General features: G+C 38.6%; 1 protein-coding gene across 6 annotated transcripts in view; it reads left to right on the forward strand.

Moving 5' to 3' along the window:
• mef2aa (myocyte enhancer factor 2aa) overlaps positions 1-24,085 on the forward strand; it is an 80,991-nt gene extending 56,906 nt beyond the window's left edge. Inside the window, exons 5-12 of one of the 6 annotated variants that reach the window (XM_046864909.1) lie at positions 2,311-2,442; positions 2,509-2,643; positions 4,372-4,600; positions 15,211-15,395; positions 17,296-17,319; positions 19,457-19,583; positions 19,904-20,027; positions 20,327-24,085. In XM_046864909.1, the coding sequence (XP_046720865.1) occupies positions 2,311-2,442; positions 2,509-2,643; positions 4,372-4,600; positions 15,211-15,395; positions 17,296-17,319; positions 19,457-19,583; positions 19,904-20,027; positions 20,327-20,669 (1,299 nt within the window). In that variant the 3' untranslated portion in view covers positions 20,670-24,085. The remainder of the gene's footprint in view (positions 1-2,310; positions 2,443-2,508; positions 2,644-4,371; positions 4,601-15,210; positions 15,396-17,295; positions 17,320-19,456; positions 19,584-19,903; positions 20,028-20,326) is intronic. The other 5 variants (XM_046864915.1, XM_046864911.1, XM_046864910.1 and 2 more) reach the window with 5 other exon arrangements.
• Positions 24,086-25,004: the final 919 nt, after the last annotated feature.

Here is a 25,004-nt window from a genome sequence, read left to right on the forward strand (position 1 = left end):
GTCTCTGTGTCACATATTTCATGACCTGCATTATGCGCTCATGCTTTGTGTTCTGGCACAGCCATTGGGTGTGTCATTGGGTTTAAGTTGCCCCGTCCTTATCCCGCCTCCAGTGCTCCAGCCCAACCACACTATTGCCCACATAATGAGCAGGTCAGGCTTTAATTTGCAGGTCTTGATGGAATCTGTGGCACTCTTGGGGAGAAAGTGCATAGTTTCTCGGGTAAACACAGGCGTTCGGGTGTAAAGAGGCCTCAATAAACAGGAAATGACTCAGGAAGGCGTTGCTCGGAAAGAGCGAGCAAAAGCCACTCTTGCCGACCCACCCACAGTTGTATGGGCAAGCCAAGCACCTTAGAAGTTGTTAACAGCAAACCATTAGTGGACATTGCCAACTGCCAGAAGCAGCGTTTTCATATTTCTTTATGTACAGAGTGTGTGCGTGTACATATGCCTTACAAGATTTGCATTCAGTTCAACTCTGGTAAAGCAGCAGGAATATGTCTTTTACAGCACAGTCACAATAAGAGCAGCTTATGAGCCTTAAAGCTTGTGAGAAGATGAAGAACTGTATGTGCCACAGTACAGTGCGGAATTCATATAATCATAGCATATAACTGTTTCCATACAGTGGGTTCTGAATACAAGCATGATAAATGCATAAATGATGAAAAGAGTGTCACCATTCTGCTACGTACCGACCTACCTGAGAATGACAGCTAAATCACACACACACACACACACACACACACACACACACACACACACACACACATATACACATAGACATTGCATAATTCCTTGAACAACATAACTATAACACCAGAAAGTTAATGTAACGATGTGTATATTGAATAGGAAAATATATTGATCATAACACATAATTGTGCCATTTTCTAAACCCTGGGCGCACACATTTCCCATGGAAACATCTTTTCCATGTTATAAGATCAATACAAATGTACTTGTTTCTCTTAGAATAATCAGTCTATTTTATGCCCAAATAAGCATTAGTGGCCAGATATGACAATCCATTATTTTAGCACTTGACATGCTCTGTGAGTGGCAAGTGTGCTGGAAGAAACTCAAAGCAGCATCCAAATGGCTGCGCTGTGGGACCTTCTTATGTGAGGCCGCCATCCAGCTGGGTGGCTTATGTTAACTGAAAAATAATGAAAAATGTATTGAAACACACACACACACACACACACACACACACACACACACACACACACACACATTAAGCAGGAATATGAGTGTGTATGTGAGATATAGACAGAGTATAAAAGAAACATGATTTGACTTCTCCAGAACTAAATGGTTTAAAAGTACAGTGTAAGAATTTACTATATTCTCTAGAGTGGCTAATGCATTGTCCATGGAGCAAGCATCACAGTAATAAACATATTTATTCACTGAACATCTGGCTAACATCTCGGTTTTTTTTTTTAATTCAACCAATAGAAGCTAACCGTACTCTCTACCTGTACATTTACAAGGTAGACTAACTGAAAAAATACAAATAAAATGAATAAATATATCTGTATGTATGTGTTTGTGTTTGTGTGTGTGTGTGTGTGTGTGTGTGTGTGTGTGTGTGTGTGTCTGTCTAATAAAGTGGCCAGTTAGCATTGCTCCTAAGCTTGCTACACTTATACCAGTGCACCAGTGCCTTCTCCTTCATATCATTGTACTGAGAATCTAGCACCCAGATGATAATGGTCAGTGGTGGTGGTATGATGATCCCCTTTCATTAATGGATGGGAACGGGACTGGCAGCTTGATATGTTGCAGTCAGTAACTATAGACCAACAAATAACATCATCTGTCCATAGGGTCCGTGTCGATATTGCGGTTGTAAACAAACACTGATAGATTATTCCGAATTGACAGATAATCTATTTCACAAAGATACGAATAAGATTCTCTTCAGATTTTCTGGAATATAAGAAAATAAATATTATCAGATGGCTTTTGTTGTCAGCTATAAACATTCATTAAATAATAAACAGTGCTATTAAAACCCAAAAGATTGACAGGAGCCCTGTTATTAGCCCTTAGGGGCATAACTGAAGGGTTTACATATAATTTAAAAAATCCTTCCAGTACACACACAATATAGATATGCATGTTTAGACACTAAATATATAGATATAGTATGTAAGCATATAAGGTAGGTATAAATAGAAAATGAATTGTGTGCATGTGTTCTTTGCATCCTCAGAACAGTATCTCTGCATAAACCTCTACAGTCTTTGTGTTTGCATGTGCCTGTGTGCATTGTATGTGAATTTTCCAATTTTATTTCAGAAATTAAGAACCAAAGGCCATAGTGACTGTGCCAGTCCTGATCCTGATGACTGTTTTGGCCATAGTCCCCTCATGGATGACCGTTTGGGCAAACTAAATGAAGAGAGCGATTTAATATACAAGCGCTCTGGTGTAAGTACTGCTTTCTCTTCTGCAGTTTTTTGTTGATCCCTGTTTCTATGTTGATATTTACTGCAGGCCTTAAACAAGAAAGAACACAGAGGCTGCGATAGCCCGGACCCTGATGCCTCATATGTCCTCACACCCCACACAGAAGAAAAATATAAAAAAATTAATGAGGAGTTTGATAATATGATGCGAAATCATAAAATCGTAAGTAAATGTAATATTTTTGCTTGGCTTTGTGGCAGAAAGGATGCTCCCTCCCTATTTTTCTTTTTTTTTTTTTTTTCCTCCCTCATCACTCCACCCTACAACCTCTGTCCGCAATTTTGATGCAGTCCTTTTTAGTATTAACCTTTCACATTTTTTTAGTTGAAAGTGTATTTTGTTTTCCTCTGTTCATTTTTTTATTCTAAGCTGTTTTTAAACACCCCGATAAGATCACATTGTTTGGATAGGGTGTCACCCTTTTGGAAAGCTCCACTGCAGAGCTATTTCCACAATATTAGGCTTTGGCGTAATCAAACAGTTAATCGAATTGTAGCCGAATGCCTTATATAAAGAGTTTTTTTGTTTATCTACAGAGACAGCTTTACACTTCCATCGGATGTCTCCTTTAGTTCACTGTATTAGCACGGCTATAGACAGATATGAAGGCTGTAGTGATTGATGCATGCTTTATGCTGAATGTTTGCATCCTTATAGTGCTGGAAATTTAATCCTTTTGCTCCAGACCTGCGTTATACCTGAGTCATGTGTAAAAGACAAGGAGAACTTGAACATGCTCTTTCTCTGCTTCATGTTCTCTCATTAAAAGGTCCATTTTTTGACTTGCCAATTTTTTGGTCTTTGAAAGGCATCAATCGCTCCCCCAATCAGACTGCTTCCTCTAAGTCTGCACTTTTTTATACAACCTGAAGACATTTTACCCTTTTTTTTTCTTGATACAATGGTGATCTTATTGAGAGTGGTGACCATAACATTTTGAGACGCTAAGAAGACAAGCCACCTCCACTGTCCAATCTGCACATGAACAAAGCACCACTTCTTTGTGCCATTAACTCACTAATAATATCACTAACGTGCTCACTGTAGTGTGCTTCCAATGGAGTGGTTTCACTTTCACTACTCACACTGACCCACCCAGAATTCACTGAGGTTAATCAGCACTGCACTGCCCTTCTGTATTATGCTTTATTTATATTATACAGTATGATATGTACTCATTTGTTCACCTTATTGCAACAGAAAGGAGAAGTAGCCTGGTTTTTGTACAGTGTACTAATCATTTGTAATTCTTGTAAGCAGTATATACTATACTATAGGTAGAAATCTGATCCCACAAATTTTTGCTCTTTAAAAAAAAAAAAAAAAAAGATATTTGTTTTATTAGCGTGCAGTGCTGACTATTGCGATGCTGGAATGGTAATGTCTTACTGATATATGCATGCTAATCTGTGTATACATTATCTCTGCGTTCTTATGCGTGTTGACCGGTCTATGTGCACAGTGCAAAAACAGTGCTATAACAGACAGTTGTTTATTACACCAGATAGCTGAAGGTGATCCTGAGATTTTCCTCCCGAGATTACCTTTTTTCCCATTGTGCTATCCATCTTCTGGTTTACCCCATTGTTTGTAAAAAGCACTAAAAGCCAGAAGTCGTCTTTCAATCCTGATAGAGGCCTGGAGATATGTATGCGTTCACACACGATGTTAATATGAATCTTAACTGGATAATGAATAAAATCTGCCTCAATGTCATTATGGATTATGATTTGACACTTCACAATGCTCACATATTTTATGCTTGTATTTGATAAGTTCCCTGCAGAAAAAACACAAACCCTATATATATACATATATATATATATATATGTGTGTGTGTGTGTGTGTGTGTGTGTGTTTCTTTGTGTGCATTGCTTCTTCTCCCTACAGCCAACAGCTTTGCCACAGCAGAACTTCTCCATGCATGTGGCCGTGCCGGTGACAAACCCAAACTCCATGGGCTATAACCCCGGGGGCATTCTGAGTAGCCAGGGCCTGTCAGCTGCTGCCACAGCCTCACTAAGCGAAGCCACCATGCTGTCCCCTCCCCAGACCTCTCTTCAAAGAAATGTGGTGCCTGCCGGCGCCCCCCACAGGCCTCCCAGCACAGGCAGCGCTGGTCAGTAGAGCGTTACCTCACACCTTAGGGGTCTAACTGCAAAAAGATGTTATTTCATATTTACATTACTGCTGCTATATTAACTCTTACGTCTTTCTGCTTTGAGGGATGAACCTGTGGAGAGGTTTCAAGATTGGGGTGGGGATGGGAGAAAAAGATATGATTTTACATGAAAATGGTCTACTTAACGACTGCTTGTGGGAACCAAAATTCTCATTAATGGGTGAGCAAATAATGCTCAGATCTATAAATATGTGATTTTATTTGTACAAAAAAATAGTTTATTTGACATTTTTATTTTAAGGTTTTACTTAAGCATGCTGGTCTGTTTACACTTTGGTTAATAGTTTTTTTGTGGTAGCAGCAGTGGTATTTAGCTCTCGCAAGTGTGAAGAGACACTTTCGTTTCTTAGTCTGTCCGCCTCTCTCATCTCATCACCTATACACTCTGCTCACATAGATAAGGTTATATTGCTAATACTGCTGTCCTCCATCAAACCCATTGTGGTTGTAACCTTATAGAATGCTTGGAACTAGCTGAGTCTCTGGTATAACAGTAGTATAGATGACCTGCATTCTGTAAACCAGAGTTCGTGCCGCTGGACTGTCATATCAGTGTGATGCGTAACTGCATAGTTTATCATAGGAACTGCAGAGATACAGCAGCAATCTACAGATTAGCACCAGAATCGCTAAGCAAAAAATGACAATAGATATTCAAAAGATGATTTGGTGTGTTTGAGGTTGGACAATTCCTTTATAATAAAGCACAGTGAAGCAGGGAGTGTGTGCTGCTACAGCTTACGAGAGTAATGTAATGTAATTGTTTAAGAGTTTGGTATGAATACATTTTTGCAGGCTTCTTAGTGCTTCACTTCACAGCTTTTTTAGTATTGGAAATGCCGCACTGCTTTATTATGCGTGTGTGTTCAGTGTGGAGGGACAGAGCGAAAGCATGATTAAAAGTGCATGCAGGGGAAGTTGGCCTGCGTTGCAGTGTTGCAGAACACTACTGAGGTGTTGCCGCAAAGCCCCATACCCTGACCACAGCTTTGGCCATGCGCTTCTTTATTCTCCACATGCATATGGTAAACACTTCCTGTCAGCCAACACCTGCATCTGTGTCTGAAAGTTCCATTCTGCCGTTTAGAATTAATATTAAGTAACTATGGCAAAGTACTTTTTATTCTTTTTTATTTATTAAACAACAAACTTACATAGCATAGCCATTTATTTTAAATATAAGACTCACAAAAAAACTACCTTTTAATAATTAAAAATTAAAAAAACTATAACAAAATAATTTTATTTATATATATATATATATATATATATATATATATATATATATATATATATATATATATATATTGTGATCCAGTATTTTGTCATTTCACCCACACCTACATTAAATATACACTGTTATTACTGTTTAACTGTGCAATAATAACTATAACAAAGGTTGTTTTTTTTCAAACAACACACGGGCAATAACAATAATTTTAAACCATTCAATATTACCTATGTGCAATATGTCTGTTAGAGTAACTACTTACTCGTGTTTTTTTTTTTCTTTTTGTATTTATACGTTGTGCTGTGTATATACTGTATACTGTATTACGTCCCCATTCTATTATATATTTGCACATTTCTGTTCTTTGCTGCTGTAACAGAGAAATTTCCCCACTGTTATCTTATCTTATCTTATCTTATCTTATCTTATCTTATCTTATCTTATCTTATCTTATTTGAAACCAATACACCAATATCATATATAGATTTATCACATGAAGTGAAATCAGAAGTTTCACTATTATTCAGTATTAAATGGTGTTGCTTATGGAAACAGTGCTTACGGAAAGCTGAAATCAGCAATTCATGCTTGATATTTTCAGCGTGGCTCTTTGCAGATGAAAAACTTCCGGGCAGTTGACAGTTACTGCTAGTTGCACAAGATAAGTATTGTAAATTGTTAGATGTTGTATTTAACTTCATAATAATGTGAATTGTGACAAATATATAATGAAGTGAAATTGAGAAGTTAAATTATGTTGTAACATGTAGTCTGAAGAATTAACTCCCAGCATCAGACTTGTTGTTGGCCAGTGTTTTATATACGGTTTGTGCAAAGGGTGACTATTTCACTATGTCAATTAGTCAGTGTGCTGGTACAGCACATGTAAGAGTTAAGATAAGATAAGATATACCTTTATTCGTCCCACAGTGGGCAAATTTCTCTGTTACAGCAGCAACAAAAAAAAAAAGTGCAAATATTAAACATAATACAGTATATACACAACAAAATCTATAAATGCAAAAGAAGAAAAAAATAAAATGTACCTCTGAGAATAATCACAATTTGACCAGTAATACTAACCTGAGCAACACTGTATGAAAGCTAGTACTCATTATTAGTGATATAATATGCATTCGCTGGAACTGTACCTTTAAAACGGTCAATCACACAGCTTTTTCCAAATCAGCAGAAGGGTACAGCAGTGTAGTAGTATTTTATACAGCTGGTATTAGGCTTCTCTGTTATATGTGAAATGAAGTACAGTAGTGCTCGCTTTTCTCCTGCTTCTGCTGATATTTGGGAATTTAGGTCATGTGCACTCAGTTTTGTTATGAGCTTGTGATTGATAGTAAAGAGACTTTGTCCTTTATGAGGACAACAGAAGGAGGTTGCGGGGAATTGTTTCTGAAGCATCTTGCTCAGACTGCATTAATGCCTTGTTCAAGTCAAAGAAAGCTCAAAAGTGTAAATGAGGGCTAGTGACCATCATTGTATTTACATAAGTCTACCTGGCATTCTGGAGAGTATTAGCAGCTGGTTGGCCACTTGGTGTGCAATAGTTTTTAATGGGTTGTAAAAGATAACGGCAAGCTGTTGAGTGTCAAAAAGCTAAGTCTCACCAGTCAGGTGTGTCCACTTGTCCAGTTGTGTTTTCAACAGAGTGAAGATAAACAGTGGAATACTCAAAAAGTGGTGACAGCTGCTAGCGTCCCTCTGCCCTGCTGCTTGTGTGTACACACACTCTGTTGAAGGACACACACAAGGTCATGTGTCCAACTGTTCCACTGTGACAGTTACAAATAGTAGGATCGGCTGTCTCAGTGACAATGTTGTTGCGTGGCTGCCTTTTCCCCCCCTATTCCACCAGAGATCATTTTTTGCTTATGTTATACACTGTCACTCCATTGTGTGGCCTTATTGAAGTCCATGTTTCTTCTTACATAAAGGCACGTCTGTGTATGTTATCATGACTATATCAAATTGGAGTACTTGGTGAATGCAGCATTTTGAGCAGCTAAGCATTTTTGTATGTCTTTACACCTGGAATGCTTAAACAGTTTATTCTGATAGAGACAGGCCAATGAACTAGCTGTTTTATTTTGAGCCCCCCCCCTTCTGTTGCTCCCTCCCTCTTGGAGTTTTCTTTCTCCTATTGACATGTGCATCTGTTTTTCCCAGTACTGCAGCAGTCCTTATATGGCTGGCGCAGGCTTGCAAGATAACCTAACCCAAGCATTTGGGCCATGACATCCCTCTAAGTCCTCCGTGCACAATGATCAGACTGGCTATCATAAGCACTTGAGTACGTGACGGGCAGAGACAGGTGGCTTTTGACCGTCTGCCTGGGTTTGTGTGGGTGTGTGTGTGTGTGTGTGTGTGTGTGTGTGTGTGTGTGTGTGTGTGTGCACGCACATGCGTATATGCTGTATAGTGTGTTACTGCATGCTGAGCCTGAGTGTGTTAGGGTTGGATACCCGCATGTGATGATGAGGAGTGACATCTATATGCAGCGTGGTGATTATCGCATTTAGCCATGCACAGACTGAAGCTCTGTGTGTGTGTGTGTGTGTGTGTGTGTGTGTGTGTGTGTGTGTGTGTGTGTGTGTGTGTGTGTGTGTGTTTTAGACAAGCAGTTGCTTTACTGATCATTCAATGTCAAAGCTTTTTACTTTATTACTTTTAAGTCATGCCGGCTAATATGATGATTACAATATCAACATGATTATGAATTATGTCGCATTAGTCCAATCAATCATCCCACTCCAGTAACCACTTTATTCTGGCCACAGTGTTTTTGGAGCCTCTTTTGTAAAAGGTTATGTAAGGGACACAGAGCAGCAAACACACACACACACACTCACACACACACACACACACACACACACACACACACACACACACACACACACACTCTCACATGCTCATTCACACCATTTAGCGTAACCTATTTACCTACCAGCATGTTGTTCTGGTGAACCTGATGGAAGCACATGCAGAGAAGTGCAATGCATAACCCACACTCAGTTTTAAAACTGGACCATGAGAAGCTGATTTCTGGAGCTGAAAATGTTTTTCAGTGTAGATTATTTACATTCTTCAAATAAAATTGTATTGATTTATTTTTTCAATAAAATATTTTATTTTGCTTGTAAACCTGCATATTGCGATGCCTTTAAGCATTGTGATAAATTTTGTGACATACAGTATTACCCACTTCTACTTAACGGATGCTTTCTCGTTGACCCAATTCCAGTGATATGGCAGTGCAAGAGTGTAGTCTTGATTAAGCAGCCATTGCGTTAACAAGGATTACTCATCTGAGATGAGAGCGTATACTAGTGCAATATCTCTTAGCGAGAGTCTGGGCCTCTTTTAATCATTAGAGTACTGCTTATTAAGCGCAGCCATTGCAGGGTGTGGTGAGGAACTTGTGCCTATACCATAGCTCTTAGCCTTTTCGCTCTCTGGCAGCTCAATTCAGCTGTTGTTTGTTTCCTGAACTACGGCCTGGAAAGAAAAAAAAGTCCAATAAAGCGAACATTCCACACATACCCCAGTTTTTTTTTGGGTTTTTTTTTTTTGAGCCACAGGTATCGTGGGAGTAGTGACATTTCAAAGCAGCAGTTCTGGTTACACCACTGGAAATATACACTGCTGGAAGTGCTGGAAAACACTCTGAAGAGTTAACTCAGTGGATGGCAAACATACTTCCCACTGCAAAGGTCCCTTTGCTCTTTTCTGTTTTAAAATAGAACTTATAAAGTTGCAATGCTTTTGTTAGATTGAAAACACATCTACACCCCCCCCTACACCCCCCCTCTCATTCGAGCTTGATTTGTCCTGCTTTTTTCAGTATTTTGGTGCATTACTTAACCATGTGTACAGTTGCCAGAGGACAGGGTGACTCATCACATCTCTGGAACAAAATGGCTTACTTTTTTTTGCTTTTAGTTCTCCTGCTGCTGCAAAGCGCTGGAGTTCCAGACGCTGCTCTTCCATTTGCATTTCACATTTTATGTGTGCGGAAAAGAACAGATGGCTTTATGCCAGTTGTCTACATTTTCTTTCGTTCTTTTTTTAATTGGCACACCAAATTTTCACGTGAAGCAGTAAAAATCTCATCACACATGGTGGAGCGAGCTGTTCCAAACATAGCTTGAGAGAAAATACTGTTCTCCTTACAAGGATTACATTACAATACCCAACTAATCCATTTAACATAGATGGATTCAGGAGTGCCTTTAAAGGCAGCTTACACACTCATGTCAAATTTTTTAAAAGGAATTATTTGCTAAAAATTAGATAAAAAAAGATTATATCACTTTAAATTGTTCTCATTAGCATGCATGTATTGTTTTTCACATTGGAAACTTAGGGGACACTATTTCTTTCTGGGCAAACTATTAGTCTGGTTTAACTACTACTACAGGAAGGAATCAGTGGCACATCATATGTACAAAGACAAGAACCAGAATCACAGATTGAATGCCTCTCAGAATAAGACAGCTGCTCATTTGGACTGGCTGTGCTTTGCCTGCATGGCACTGCCAATATATACATTTCCTCAGTGCCTCAGTGCCCTCAGTGCCTCAGTGACAGTTCTCTCTGGATGCTGACCAGATCTTTTTTTTCCCCCTCTAAGCCCAGCTGACTGTGCAGTGGATGCTGCTGTATGTGTGTCTATTTTAACTGAATGATTGCTTATACTACAAAGAGGAATGAATTCTAAGGCAGCTTATGTGGAGTTAAATCAGATTTACCAGAACCTGAACCTGAATTAATGGTGCTTAAAATATGCACCTGAAAGATTTTCCTGCAGATTTTAGTTATTTATATCTTTAACTATTATTAGGTTTTTATCAGCTGTTCATGTCCAAGTAAGTCACAGCATAATAGGGAAAGTAGAAATGAAAAAAGTGCTTTTTCAATCAAATTTTTTCTTCCTGACCTTGATTTCAAATACTACGTGTAATCAAATGTATAATAGCTTCAGTAAAATAAATGAGATGACTTCAGAATCACAGTCGTTTTTTTTACACACACACACACACACACACACACACACACACACACACACACACACACACACACACACAATTATCTTGTATTAATATGTAGATATTGCACCCAGTATGCAAATATTAAACTTTCAAATTTACACCACATGTTTTATTCATGCATGTTTTATTCTTTAAAATGTCATGATTTCAGAAATCTTGACCGGCAAGTGCATGCCGCCAATTGATGATTCAGGCCTCTCTGATTTGTGCTTACATCTTACATGATCCCAAAAATGTATAGTTTTATTTAGATTTGTATGGATGTGTGCGAAGTGCATTTTTTAAATAAAATCACATTAAAAGTAATTGAAAATGGTATACATGCACTGGTTATTATATGTATCTTTGTATGACTATTAGGTTTCAGAATAATTGTTACAGGAGTCTAGCACTTTTTTCATTTGATCATTTGCTTTTAATACGGCTGCGAGCTGTGACCCATGAGTATAGGCCAACTCTTACATAGATAATTTTAAGTTGCACATAAGTGTGATCGTGTGCAGAGAAGCAGTCATGCTCTAAATTGTTCCAAAAATATGCTGTGAGTGTTGTGATGAGCACCAGTTAGCGAGATAATATGATCTATGAGGCAATTTCATAATCAGCTTTAAACATTGCGTGCTTTGAATCTCTTTGGTATACCAGATAAAAGCCTTTAAGTATTTGCTCGGCTGTGCAACATGCCCAGAAGCGTAGCAGTTTCCCTGACTAATACAGAGGATTTCCAGGCTGTTAAAGAGCAATTATAAGGCCTGTTGGTTTGAGTTGTTGGAAGAAACTGTTTCTGTGCATGTCGTATCCTGTCATGAAGCCTGTAACCACCGTAGCCACTTTATCCAGTTTCCGAACCTAAACCTTTTTAACTCGCCTAGATGCCGTGAAGTATTTATTTTTGTGCTAGAAGACTCTCCAAGTAAAATGTTAAATCGAATTTTCTTGGCGATTGTTGTCTGAGCTTTTTTTTTTTTTACAGGCCTGCATTGTTCTCTTGTGCAGTTTCCTGAGCCAAAACAATACGTCTGCACCCACTAAGGAGGTACTTTTCAGCCTCATTAATTAAAACTATAATTAGAATTTGGTCTGTTTTCCACTTAATCTATTAGGAAGGCAAAGCTTTGATTCTGGCAATCCATTAGATTTTTCTCACTGGCTTCTCCCCCCATCCAACATGCTACACTTGCTTAAGGTAATGATAGCTCAGTAGCAGTCAGGCCTCATCTAGCGCCTTGTGGTGCTTCTGGAGAAATGGCATTTTTTGTTTTTTTCTGCTTTCAAAAGAAAACAAAGTGTTCGTGTTTGTAAAGCCAAGCCGTTACATAAGTGTGTTCCCAAAGGATGCTGCATTTTTCAGAGCTGCAAGAGGCTTTGTTTGACTACGTGCAACCGAATAATGCAGCCCGTGTTCTGTGTTCATTTTTGGGCAATTTTGTACTGGGTCCAATCGATGGGATGGAATCCAGCACGAATCAAACATAAACTTTTCTTTCTGACAGACATGTATGAAATAACTTCATAGTACTTATTTACAGTTAATGCTCAGAAAATTATAGGCAGTTAAATGTAGTTTATTATATTTGTGCTTCAGTTAAATAAAAATTAAATAATGTTTATTGAAGGTTTTTGCACATTGGTCTGTTATAGAATAAAACTTTCTAAAAATCCATGTGAATAATACCTACATAATACACATAATCATACACTTTATGCATAAATGTATTGTACATAACTGCCTTTATGTATATTTTATAGAATTGATATCCATTCTTGAATAGTAAAACCACCAGTTGGGTTTTCTTTTTTTTCTTGATCATCCTCTTTAACAACACCGTGCGAGAGAAGGATGTTGTTGTGTTTTTTATTTTTGTTTTGTTTTTTTATATTAACCTAAGTGTGAGTTTAACACCACACAACTATACAGGTTTGTTGCTCCTTTGTTGAGTTTCGGTTACTGTGCAAGGCAACACCTCCAAGTTTCAGAGCAGAACTTTTGGATTGCTTCAAGGCAATGATATCATAGAATAACCCTTTTTCTGATCTTTATCATAGCTGCCTTATGTTGCTGTGCCTTTTACAGTAAAAACACATCTTCCTTCCACTCTTCATCAGGTTTGCACAGACCCCTCCTACCAGCCACATGCACACTCCCTCTAGCACGTGCACTTTATATTTCCTGTTCAGAGTTTTAGATTGTTTACTAAAGGTTTTGTGAGTCCAGCAAGCTCTGCAGAGTGGCGTGTCTTATTTATGTCAAGTGTATAATAAAAAAAAAAAAAACACTTTTATTTTGTTGTATAGCATTTTTGGTGAAGTGATAAAATGAAGCAGAATTCATAGATCAGTGTTAAATAAAGCTTTGTGTGTGCATGCAGCCCCCAGTAAAACTGTCCATTGACTCATTATTCATTCATTGCTTGTGATTTGTGTATAAAGACACTTGTAAAAGAAACACGATTTCCTCATTATTTATCGAATCGTTTTGTACCATTTCCGATGCAGTCTTTTGTCTTAAATGGTATCAGAAAAATAAATAAATAAAAAAAACGAATCTAAGTTTAGACCTACTGAAGTAAAATTATTTTTACTTTGTTAAACTAAATTACTGTAATTATTTTCATTCATTCACACTAAAATAGGAATTCATAATATTTATTTCATAGTTATATATTTATCAGAATAAATTAAGCTCAAGACAAAATGTTCCCTATATGAAATGTGTCATCATAGGAGCACTAAGAACTCTAAACACAGATTAATATATGTTTTGTTTTGGGCAGTAAAGAGTTTTTTCAGGCAGCACATGATCAAACCTGTATTTATGCATATATACAGTTCAGTGCATCGCCTAAGTGGGTAACAGTAGATAAAGTTGTCATGTTCAAAAGCGTGATAAATCCTGAACTCTGGTCAGACAGCTTCATGTCTTTTCTCCACATGACACTCTCTCCTCTGCCCCATAGCTGTCTCTCACAGCAAATCAGCGTGAGGGAGAGGACGGAGAAAAACCTCTGGAAATAGCGTCATGCTTTGCTAAGCATGCTAAATGCCAAGAGAGTAGAAATTAAATGATTCTTTTCCTATAATGGATTGCTCACATGTTTGCTTTAAGGGCCTGTTTTGTTTGGTTGCTGAGTTAAAACCAGCGAGGTTCTATGACCATATGATCACACACAACAGGAAAACAGTGCTTGTTCCCAGTTCACAAAACAAGCGAGGCATGCACTGTCTCCACTGTGTACAGTGCACATGTGTGTTCTGTTGGTGTTATTTTCAGTGACCAGTAGTAATTCCTGTGTTTGTTTGCCGGGATTGTACATCCGTGTGGCCAAGTGACCTGTGATTGTTGGAGAATAAGTCAAGCGGTTGTGCGAAGGAAACTCCAACAATGTGGGCCAGCAGATGGTAGAAAGACAGCTTTGTAATAAGCTGATGTTCACACAGGGAGCTGGAAAATCTAGCAATGAATATATGGATGGCCATGACGTCAAGCATAAAGATGCGGTCACAATAGGAAACTTGTTTTCTCATTAGGAACTACAATTTTGAACTGGTTTTTATTATTGTTTGTTTTTATTTTTACTAGGCAGGATCCTGTGTAGTGTAGTATGTTAAGCAGTGTCAAGGCTGGTACTTTGTAAACTGTGTGTAAGTTTATATGATAAAGATTGCATAAGGGGTATAATTGAGTTAATTACATCAGATAAATAATCCATGTGCAGGATATTCCTTTCTTTTTTTATTCCAAAGTGTTATAAATATCAGGAGGACAGGGTGTTATTTAGAAATAGTAAAGTAGAACTTAATTTCTACCTGCAGTGAACCACTAGTAAAGCGTTCGACTTTTATTTTTTCCAAGTGGAGCTTTAATAGTTTTTTTATGGCATTAAGTGGTTGCGCTCAACTCTAACGACTTTAGCCATTCGCATCTTAAAAAGCTCAAGTCACACTACATTTGTTAAACCGAATTGCCTCCCTCACCCATGGACGCACAAAGCCGGCTTTGATACGTTCACTCACTGAGAGAACCGAGGGCTCATCAGTTCTAATACGCTCGTTTTATTTTCGTAAATGTGCGGGATAATTAAAGAGTCTATTATAACTTTCCCAGAGGGTTGGGAACGCTTAACGTTGCATGCCACTCTACGCCATGACTGCAGCTGCGTAATGGCGTGTTGTCGACTCGGCTTGCGGCTGATGGGAATCGGATGATTGGAAAAACGTCCCATGATGCGCTACATCTTGGTGTGTCTCCACAGGAAACGGCTTTGTGAACCCCAGGGGCTCACCAGGACTTCTGGGTACCAGCAGTGGAAATGGACTGGGAAAAGTTATGCCCACGAAATCACCACCTCCGCCGGGGGGAAACATGGTTATGGGGAACCGGAAGCCAGACCTGAGAGTGGTCATACCGCCGTCCAGTAAGGGAATGATGCCTCCATTGGTGAGTATGAAGAACATAGTTATTTCTCTTAATCTCTGGTCTAAATGTTATACACGACAAAGAACACACACACACACACACACAGGGCTGTTTTGTAGTTTTACCTTTTGTTTTTTTGTTTTTGACAATGAAGCTCTGTCGAACTGTGTGTACTGTCCCTTTTACTACTGTGAATGAAGTTCACACTGCATCTGTGTATACCAAAAGAAAATTGGGGGCATAGATTCAAGAGAAGCAGCAGAGTGGAATGTCTCGGAGGCCCAGGTGCCATCACACTCTCTCAATTATTTATATAGAAATTAGAGGGCCTCTCTAATGATTATAATTAAGGCCCTGACAGTTCAGACCATATTCAACACCTGAGGCAATGCTAGCCTGTCGCTTTCATAAATCACTGCAAAGGGAAAGGGAAAAAGAGAAAATGGAGGGAAAAAAGCTATCCAGAATTGGCCTGCGATGTGCTTGTTTCAGCCTTGCGTGCCACTCAGCTTGGAGTTCTTACAGAGTTGTTTGGGAAATATAGCCAAGGTTACATTGGGTCAGCACTGGCTGCTCTGTGTAAAGTGAGTATGTGTGTGTTTTTGCTTTCCAGCATCTGGAAGTAGTGGACTTTGTATATGAATCAAAATAGCATCTACATTCCAGGCTGGTGATATTAGCAGCCTGGTGGATTAAGTGGTTAAGAGTGTGGATAGTAGAGTACACGTGTGTGTGTGTGCGTATAAGGATTGAGGACTCCCCCTCTGTGTGCTTCAGACAGACAGGCTAATGCAGGGGCAGGCGGTGTGCCCTGCAGACAGCCTGTCATTAGGATATAATGGCATTAAATTAATCACATCCCTAGTGTGACAGAGTGGGGATGAAGGCTTAATCAGAAGCCCAGAGTGCGAGCCAGATAATATCTTGTCGCCCTTGTCGTGTCTCCTCAATGTTATTGATTGAGTGTTAAGACAGTTGTGACCTGGGCACAAATGGAAGACCAGGCACAACTGTATCTCCAGCGAGTAAAGGCAAATCTCCATCTATTTATTTCAATCTCCATGTAATGAACAGCTCTTATTTCGAAGGTACATGTAAGTTAATGATACTTGTGCAGCCTATTAGATGAGGTTGGAAGGAGAAAATAGATGTAGAAATAAATATAAATAGACGTCTGTACTAATGACCAACCAACATATATTTCACTACTTTGTACTGACCTACAGATTTTTACACCTTTAACACTTTGTGTCTTTCCCACTTTATTATCAAACTTATGATAGAGCAGTAATAGCAGTGTTCTCATGTGTTAAACCAAAGCCGTTTAGCTTCTAATTTTATGAGCCATCTTTTTTCTGCAGGATTACTACAGTACATCTTCAGCCCAGTGTGTTTTGTTACTCCCCTGTGGTGTCACTTTTCCCCTATCCCCTCCAGTAAGATCTAGTAATGTAAAAGGAGGGATGTATAAAGAAGAAGTGAAGGATTTTGTGTAGTTTTTGGCTTCAGTGGCCACCTTACTGATAAGTCTCACATAAAAGGTTAACACATCTTAGTAGTGAGGTCAAGTCCCTGAGAGAGCATTGCTTGAGCATTTAAAGACCAGCTCTAGTACATTGTTCTACACCAATTAAGGCAGCTGTAATCCTAATGTGGGCTTCGTTTCAATTTATTTCAATTAGAGAGCTCTTGTGCACAAACAAATTGAAACAGGAATGTGGTATAGTTTAAAATACATTTGACTAGAGTGTGCAGGTCATTTGACTAGTGGACAACTACACAGGTAACTTGAGTATTGTCATTCACAGGATTTAAATGAGTTTATTCTATGGTTTGTACTTGGGGGAGGGGGGGGGTAGAAAAAAAACACAGGTGTTAATCTACACTCATACAGCACACGATTTTTTTCTGTTTGGAACAGTCAGAGGAGGAGGAGATGGAGTTGGTGAGTTGCATGGTTTGCCTGGATGAAGATTGTCAGCCCTCACTTTATAAACTAGCAAAGCGGCTCATTATGCATTATGGCTTTTTAGAAAGACATGACTAATATGAGTGCACTTGCTTGAGCTGGATGGCAGTTAAACCTGGCTAGGCTGAGTTCTGGATATGTTTACCAGTGTGCTATGCAAAGACAGCCTCGTTTCAGCATTGTTTCTCACACACACTCTGCATGATTTCTTCAGGCTGGTCAGGTTAAGCTTAAAAGTACCAACTACCACAGTGTCAGTTGTGTGTTTTTTTTTTTGTGTGTTTATGTGTGTGTTATTGTTGCATGTTGTTCATGTCTCTCACTTTTGTCTCTCTCTCTCTCTCTCTCTGTTTCTCTCTTTCACACACTCTCTAATTCTGTCTCTCATTCTCTCCCTTTGTGTGTATCTGTGAGAAGGAGACAGCAACAGAGATCACTCATAGGAAAACAAATCCTCCGAGACCCATTAATCAATAATTTCAGTATGTACATGTAGCTCTCCAGTTTTTCCAGTTTTTGCTCTGCACAGACTTTTCTTCCTTTTCTAGAGTCTGGTTACTCAATTTGGGATGATGTCATACAAAGATAGAGTACAGGCCAGCATGATGTCATCCTGTCAAAGGGAGAGGCCAACCACAGCTAGCTCTATTTTATTATTTTTTTTTAACTTCTAAAAAAAAAAAACAGAGGTTTATGCGAAATGATAAGAAGATATTAACTGAGCCGTGGTAATGTGTGAGTCCTTCAGAGATGCCTAGGTCTTTTACATGCATATTCAGTGAGTCATTTTTCAAACAGAATAGTTTCTCACCACAAGTTTTTGTATGAATATATTGTTTGAATAATAACTTTGAAGAAACACGCTAACCTTCGTTCACTTTTAAACCACTTTCTTGCATTAGTGTGAAAATATTCAGCAGCTGAACTTTAAAGTTGACTCAAATTCTTTGATGTGAAATCATTGACCGTTTATTATTCCTCTGCAAGTGTTTGGTTTGGTGTCAGTATGTGTGCATGTGTGTGCTAGGGATCAACATGAGGACATCTCTTAATAGAACTAATTGTCCTCACAATGACAGGAATATATGGCAGTTTTGACCTTGTTGCCAAGTCTTGCTGCGGAAAATAAGTTAGAAAAAGGTTTTAGTGTTAGGGGTGGATGTAGGCATATCATTATCAAGCTGTGACTACATGACAAGTTAGTGGAAATATCCCACAATGATACAAGCTTGCGTGTGTGTGTGTATAAACTGCATGAACACAATTTCCAGGAGTAAGGGAATGCTTGCACTGCATGTGTGTCACCACACTGAGATGTATTCACAACAAGTCACTGCATTACCTTAAACACACCAGGCAAGTGGTTTGTTTTGACACTGAATAAAGCACTTGGGGGAATTCGAGGTAAAGGCTTGAATCGAATCTTTCCCTTTAAAAGAAATATGGACGTTGAAAGCTATGGATGAGTTGTTTTTATAGTTTAAAATGATGTGGAGCGATACCTTCTTAATATATATTAGATTCTGAATGGTGCTATTAGCTGAAAAAGATTTGCCTACCGTGACTTTCATTTGGCGAAATAGAAAATTAGGAGATAAAATACAATAAGTAGCAGAAGCCATATAAAGTATCACCCAGTTTTGCAGCATATTTTAAATGTAACGTACTGTACAGATTAACGCCAGCTGTTTGATCACATTTGTAACGTCGAGCAGGGCCGTGTTTAAACACAAGCTGGCTGGTGAACACAGTGTACTGTATTATTCTGATGAAGCTACAGCGCCCCACTGTGGTGTGCCACAAATCCATACAAAGAGAATCTGAGGAGTTGGCACTTTGTTTTTCTTAAGACTTGTTAGCTATCTATATAGTTGCGTGCTGCTGAGAGGGTACCAGTGGTAAAAACCTGCTTCTGCCCGTAGATATGCCGTAGAGGTCTAATCCAGGGTGATGTGCTTCAATCTTTCCAGGCATATACACATACAACTCATGAACAGCAGTCCAGAAAAAAGCAACTAAAATCTTAATCTGAAAGTGATCTTAAGATCACAAGTTGTGATTCTGAAAATGTGTGTTTCATTGAGTGTGTTTGGCTTTGGTGTGGTTTGTGCAGAACACCCAGAGGATAAGCAGCTCCCAGTCAACCCAGCCTCTTGCCACACCTGTGGTGTCTGTCACCACCCCAAGTCTCCCACCACAAGGCCTTGTGTACTCTGGCATGCCAACCACCTACAACACCGGTGAGTTTGTGCGCTCACACACACACACACACACACACACACACACACACACACACACACACACACACACACACACATTTTAACATTCAGACATCTTTTATTCTTGTAAAAAGGACTTAGCATCATCTGTCACATATGTGACATACTAAATATGATAACCATAATGAAAAAATTTGATGTTCAAAAATGACAGTAATGCACACACACTCATCTGTTGCACCCAGAACGTTCTCTGAGGTATGTAGGTGTGAGAGGTGTGCTCTCCAGAGGTGTGGAGGTGTATGTTGTGCTCACTCATGACCTATGTTGTGTTGTTCCAGAATATTCCCTGAGCAGTGCTGAGCTTTCCTCGCTGCAAGGCTTCGGATCTCCAGGGCTCTCGCTGGGCTCCATGTCGGCATGGCAACAGCACCAACTGGGCCAAGTAGCTCTCAGCTCACTGGTGTGAGTAACACAGACATTGTGTTAAAAAGCATAATAAAAGCACTCATATACACATGCACACGCATGCGTGCAAGCTGCCATAAGGTCACATGAACGTGTTGGTAATAAAATTTTCTACATAGGATTTATGTCATGCTCTTTCTCAAAATTGTAAGCTTTTCCAAGAGTCCATACGCATGCGTTTGACAGAAGGGCTGTGGTGCTCATCGGCTCCATTTGCATTTCCATAGTTCCATCACTTGTTTTTATATGTAACTTCCTGTGATAAAGCTGGTTATTTTTTTCTCTCTCTTTTTCAGGGGTGGTGGTCATTTACCTCATGGCTCCAACCAGTCCATTAACACCAGCCCAAACTTCACAATCAAGTCAGAGCCCATCTCACCTCCACGTGAGCGCGTCACTCCGTCCGGATTCCCACAGCAACAGCAGCAGCCTCCCTCCTCCAGCCGTCCTGATATGGGCCGCTCACCGGTGGACAGCCTGAGCTCCTCGTGCTCCTCCTATGATGGCAGCGACCGCGAGGACCCACGTGCTGATTTTCATTCGCCACCGATTGGCCTGGGTCGAGCCCTCGCACCTGGAGCCGATGAGCGCCACAGCCCTTCTGTTAAACGCATGCGTATGGACTCCTGGGTAACATAAAATGCCCAGCGAGGCCAAGACAGGCCACATAGGCAAGCGAGAGCGACAGGCCAGAAGCAGGGAGGGTCATATTTCTATTATTATTATTATTATTATTATTATTATCATCATTATTATTATTATTATTATTATTATTATTATTTTTAATATTAATATTTAAGTTCGCTTTTTTGGGGGAAGGCTGTGGGCATGGCAAAAAAATTCAAGATATCCCAACATATTGAAATTAAAGTTGGGTATTAACTGTTATTATTGGATTATTTTTTATTTGAGTTGTTTTGGAAGGCAGGCACACAGAAGGAAATTTCATCTGTCCTGACATATCAGAATTAATGGTGCAACTGGGTGGTAAAAGAGAAATCAGTTCCTCAGACTGGTTGGGTTGCTTAGAACAGTTATCAGGTACTTGAAGCAGTAAAGAAAAAAAGGAAGATGTGTGGAGATGTTTCAGGATAATGTTGTCTGGTCTGGCACTTGTAGTAGCTGAATTTCTGCTGTCGAAAATGCAGGGTTGCACACAATCAGAGCAAGTTTAGTCTGTTTGCAGGCTCTTACCAGCTGGCCTCTTTAATAATCCAACTTTATACACACAAACATTTTAACTTATTCAGGATTGATCATGTTTCCAAAATGTTTTTGGTTTACAAAGGGAGGTTCTTGACAAAAATGAGATCACACTTGTACCGTCTAACATAGGAAGATGATTCAGTTATGTCTGTGCTTTTTTTTTTTTTTTTTTTTCGTTTTTAAAATGAAAAATTAAACAGTAGCCCAGTTGAACTGGAGACAAGAGTTCTAAATTAAAATGCAGCTCAAACAATAGTTACAAAAAAGCCAAAGTATGTTTGTTGGTTAACGTTTTTGGTTTGAAAATTCTCATTTCTCTTTCACTATTCGTTTCCTCTTAGTTCTGTTGTAATGTATTTTGTTACAAGCTATGAAAGAAAAACAAATACAAACCAGATCTTTAAACCGATATCTAAAGCCATGAACACTTGTTGTTCTGTTTGTAAATTAAAGATTTGAGCCAAACCTTTCCTTTTGTTATGTATATAGCAACTTTAATATATATCACCATCGGTGTAAGTACGTATGTATTGTACTTTCACCGGATTGAAGAAAAAAAAAAAGTATATTTTTGTGGATTACTGCCAGTTTTACAAGGCGAGATCCTTAATAAGTAGAGTATTCACTGGTTAATATTTACTATTTTGTTAACTATACTGTACTTTCTTTGAATCTGATTTATTGCTATTAATAATCAAAGTGTTTTTATTTGAAAGAAGGACGTTTTATGGGTCGCGTTCCCATTAACAATGGTAAATGTCTGTCCTTAAAAAATTGTAACAGTGCTGTAAGTTTAAAACTCAAATGTCTCTTTTTTTTCTATTTTTGTTTTTGTAAAAGGATTACTGTAACATTAAGGAAATCTTTTTTTCCCCTCTCTTTCTTTACTGTACACATTGTGGGAGGGGTTGGCTAAGGCTGCTGAACACACTGCCTACTTTCACAACCAAGGATTCATTTCAAGCCAATTAGTGACACACATCTCTCACTGTATTTTTTTTTTTTTTTTACTGACTTGAATCACAGTGTAAACAAATAACACCCTTTGTTGATCAAATTAGATTGATACACTTGCCTCCTTTTGATGGAAGCCTTCATTTAAGTCAATTAATGCCCCCATTATTTTCTACATATTGTAAATAATATAACCTAATACATACATACAGTGTACAGAACACGTCCAATTTTTGTTTGGTGAATTGGCTCGCTAAAATATTGATCCTCTCCAGACTGAGAGGTCACTCTGAAAGCGCCAGACGCTCTGTTGTTGTGTGTGTGTGTGCACTTGTGTGTGCGTGACTCTTCGTTTTCGCATCAATCTCTCGACACTGAGGCTCTTTCGTCCATGCTTCTTTCGCCTGCCTCGCACCTCACTGCCCCCTTCAGGTGGAAGAAGCATCAGGGGATTCAGCAGCAAAAAGACAGTTCAAATGCTAGACAATGCAAAACCAATCTCTCTGCTGGATTGCACATGTTTGTACAGTCAGGTTCGGCAAAAAAAGGCTTCCTCTCTTTAAATTTGCTATCTGTTTCCCCCACTTCGTGTGCTCTTGTCCCCTTTTTAGATACCTCTCTGCCCTAACAGGCACCATAGCAGCTGGCAATAAGCTGATGTTAATCTATGCAGACTCTGAACACACAGCACATCCAGAAGGCTCATTCCCACAGCATTCATAATGTTTAGGATTTAGAATTGAAATTGGTTATTATCATCTGCCCATTAAAGACATTTCCTTGCTTATGAACAGCATTCTCTGTATGTGCACAGTTGAGAAAATGACTGTTAACCTTTAAACCCTTAAGTGCTTGTATATTAAGAAGGCACACTCTTTTATTGGCTACTTTCTAAGTACCACAGAAAGCCATTTCATGCTGGGTAACCTTAATGCAGACCCCGGCTTCAATAGCTTTCCCTGCCTTTGTGTGGGAACAAGTTTAGCTGAAAAGTGAAGTTTCAAAAGTTCATTAGAAACCCATTTCAATGATGTCTATTGCTAATGTTACCACAATTAATGCGTTTCAGGGTAGATAAGCAATAATGCAATAATGCCATTGCAGTGCTGTAAACAGCACTGTGGAGTATGATATGCAGGGCACACACACACACACACACACACACACACACACACACACACACAAACTAGATTAGGAATCAGGGAGTTTTTTCTCATGTGCACAGTTAGAGCTTTATCCCAAAGAGTTCTAAATTGTGCATGATATTTTTCATCAACATTAAATTCATTCCCAATTTTTAAAAAAATGAAAAGAAAAAATGGACAAAGTGCCAGTTTGTCTATCAATCCCCCAGCAGAAACATACAAGAAATACATAGGAAATCTAAAGAGAGGAAGTTGCTCGTCTTGGTCTGAGTGCTGCTTACGACATCAAAAAAAAAAACAAAAAAAAAAAACATTGAACTGAATGTGAAATGAAGGGTTTCGGGAGGAAAACAATTTGTAGAGAACTTCACTTTGCTGTGCAAGAGTACACTGCTTTGCTTTATGGCTTTTTCTAAAAACAGAACTATGTATTTGGTAATTGTTTGTAGTTACTAGTTCAATTCAAGAAGCTGTTTGCGGTTTGGATGCTCAAACCGTTTGGCGGCACAAGCTGGACTTTGTTGCCATGAACGAAATGAAATGTTTTAGATGAAAAAAAAAAAAGAATCAAGAGAAAATTTTAAGCTAATCTGCATTCTATTTCCCTTGAATGTGTTGTTTTATCTTCATTATACAATAAATATTCTAGTGAACTTTTTATTGAATGACTAAGATATTATGCTAGGGATTGTTGTACAAATTTGTATTCTGCATTCACTTAAGTAAAGATATTGGCTTTAACTGTGTAAACATAGATTCTCTTGCTTATTCTGTAAATCTGAAGTGAACATATCTCTGAATATGAGTAGACTTTGTCCACCTGTGAAGTGCAGAACCTTAGAAACTGTCCACTTTATTAAAAACCTAAATGTAACCTCAAATATTAACTCTATGTGCCTTCCTCTTATGACACTGAGGGAGTTTCACACCTTGAACAATGGATTTAAAGGATTTAAATTTATAAAGAAACCTTTCACTACTATACAAACATCTCATGAAACACTTTCAGATAATTTGACTGCATGTTAGCCACAGTGCGTGACAAAGAATAAGCATGATATCTGAAATGTCTCAGATACAGTGTTGGCCTCAGGTGTTCCAGGATTATCAGGTAAAATTGTCATTAACCCCAGGCAGGCAGTTATTCTCAGTTCCATAGATATTTATTTAGTTGTCGGGTATCATTGATAGTGTTCAGAATCCTACAGCAAAGTAAATTAAGTAGTTCATACTCAAGGCAGGAACAGAATCATTATTTTCTCATGAACTGCTTTAACATGACATTAGAACATAAGTAAATAAGTCAAAATGTAAATTAGATTATATCAAGCTTTTTTAACCGTATCTAATAAGAGAAGTTAAGGTAGGGGCAGGGAAGAGATGCGGCAAACCTTTTGGATGCATTCTTTCAGATCTTCAATGATTAAGGTTTTTAAATTTAAATAAAAACAGGCAGGTCGTTAGGACCAACCAACACCAAAGGGCACATACTGTGACCTCATATTAGTCATTTAAATACACATGATTTTTCCTACATAATTCCTACTACTGTGCCCCCCTTAGACCACAATTACAAATTCTGTTAACAAATGATCATGTCTAACATAAAAAAAAGTTAAAATGTTTAGGCAAAGGCTACAACAGATATAAAATTCTATATCTATACACA

This window comes from Silurus meridionalis, chromosome 13, assembly GCF_014805685.1.
Source record: "Silurus meridionalis isolate SWU-2019-XX chromosome 13, ASM1480568v1, whole genome shotgun sequence".
Lineage (NCBI taxonomy): Eukaryota > Metazoa > Chordata > Actinopteri > Siluriformes > Siluridae > Silurus > Silurus meridionalis.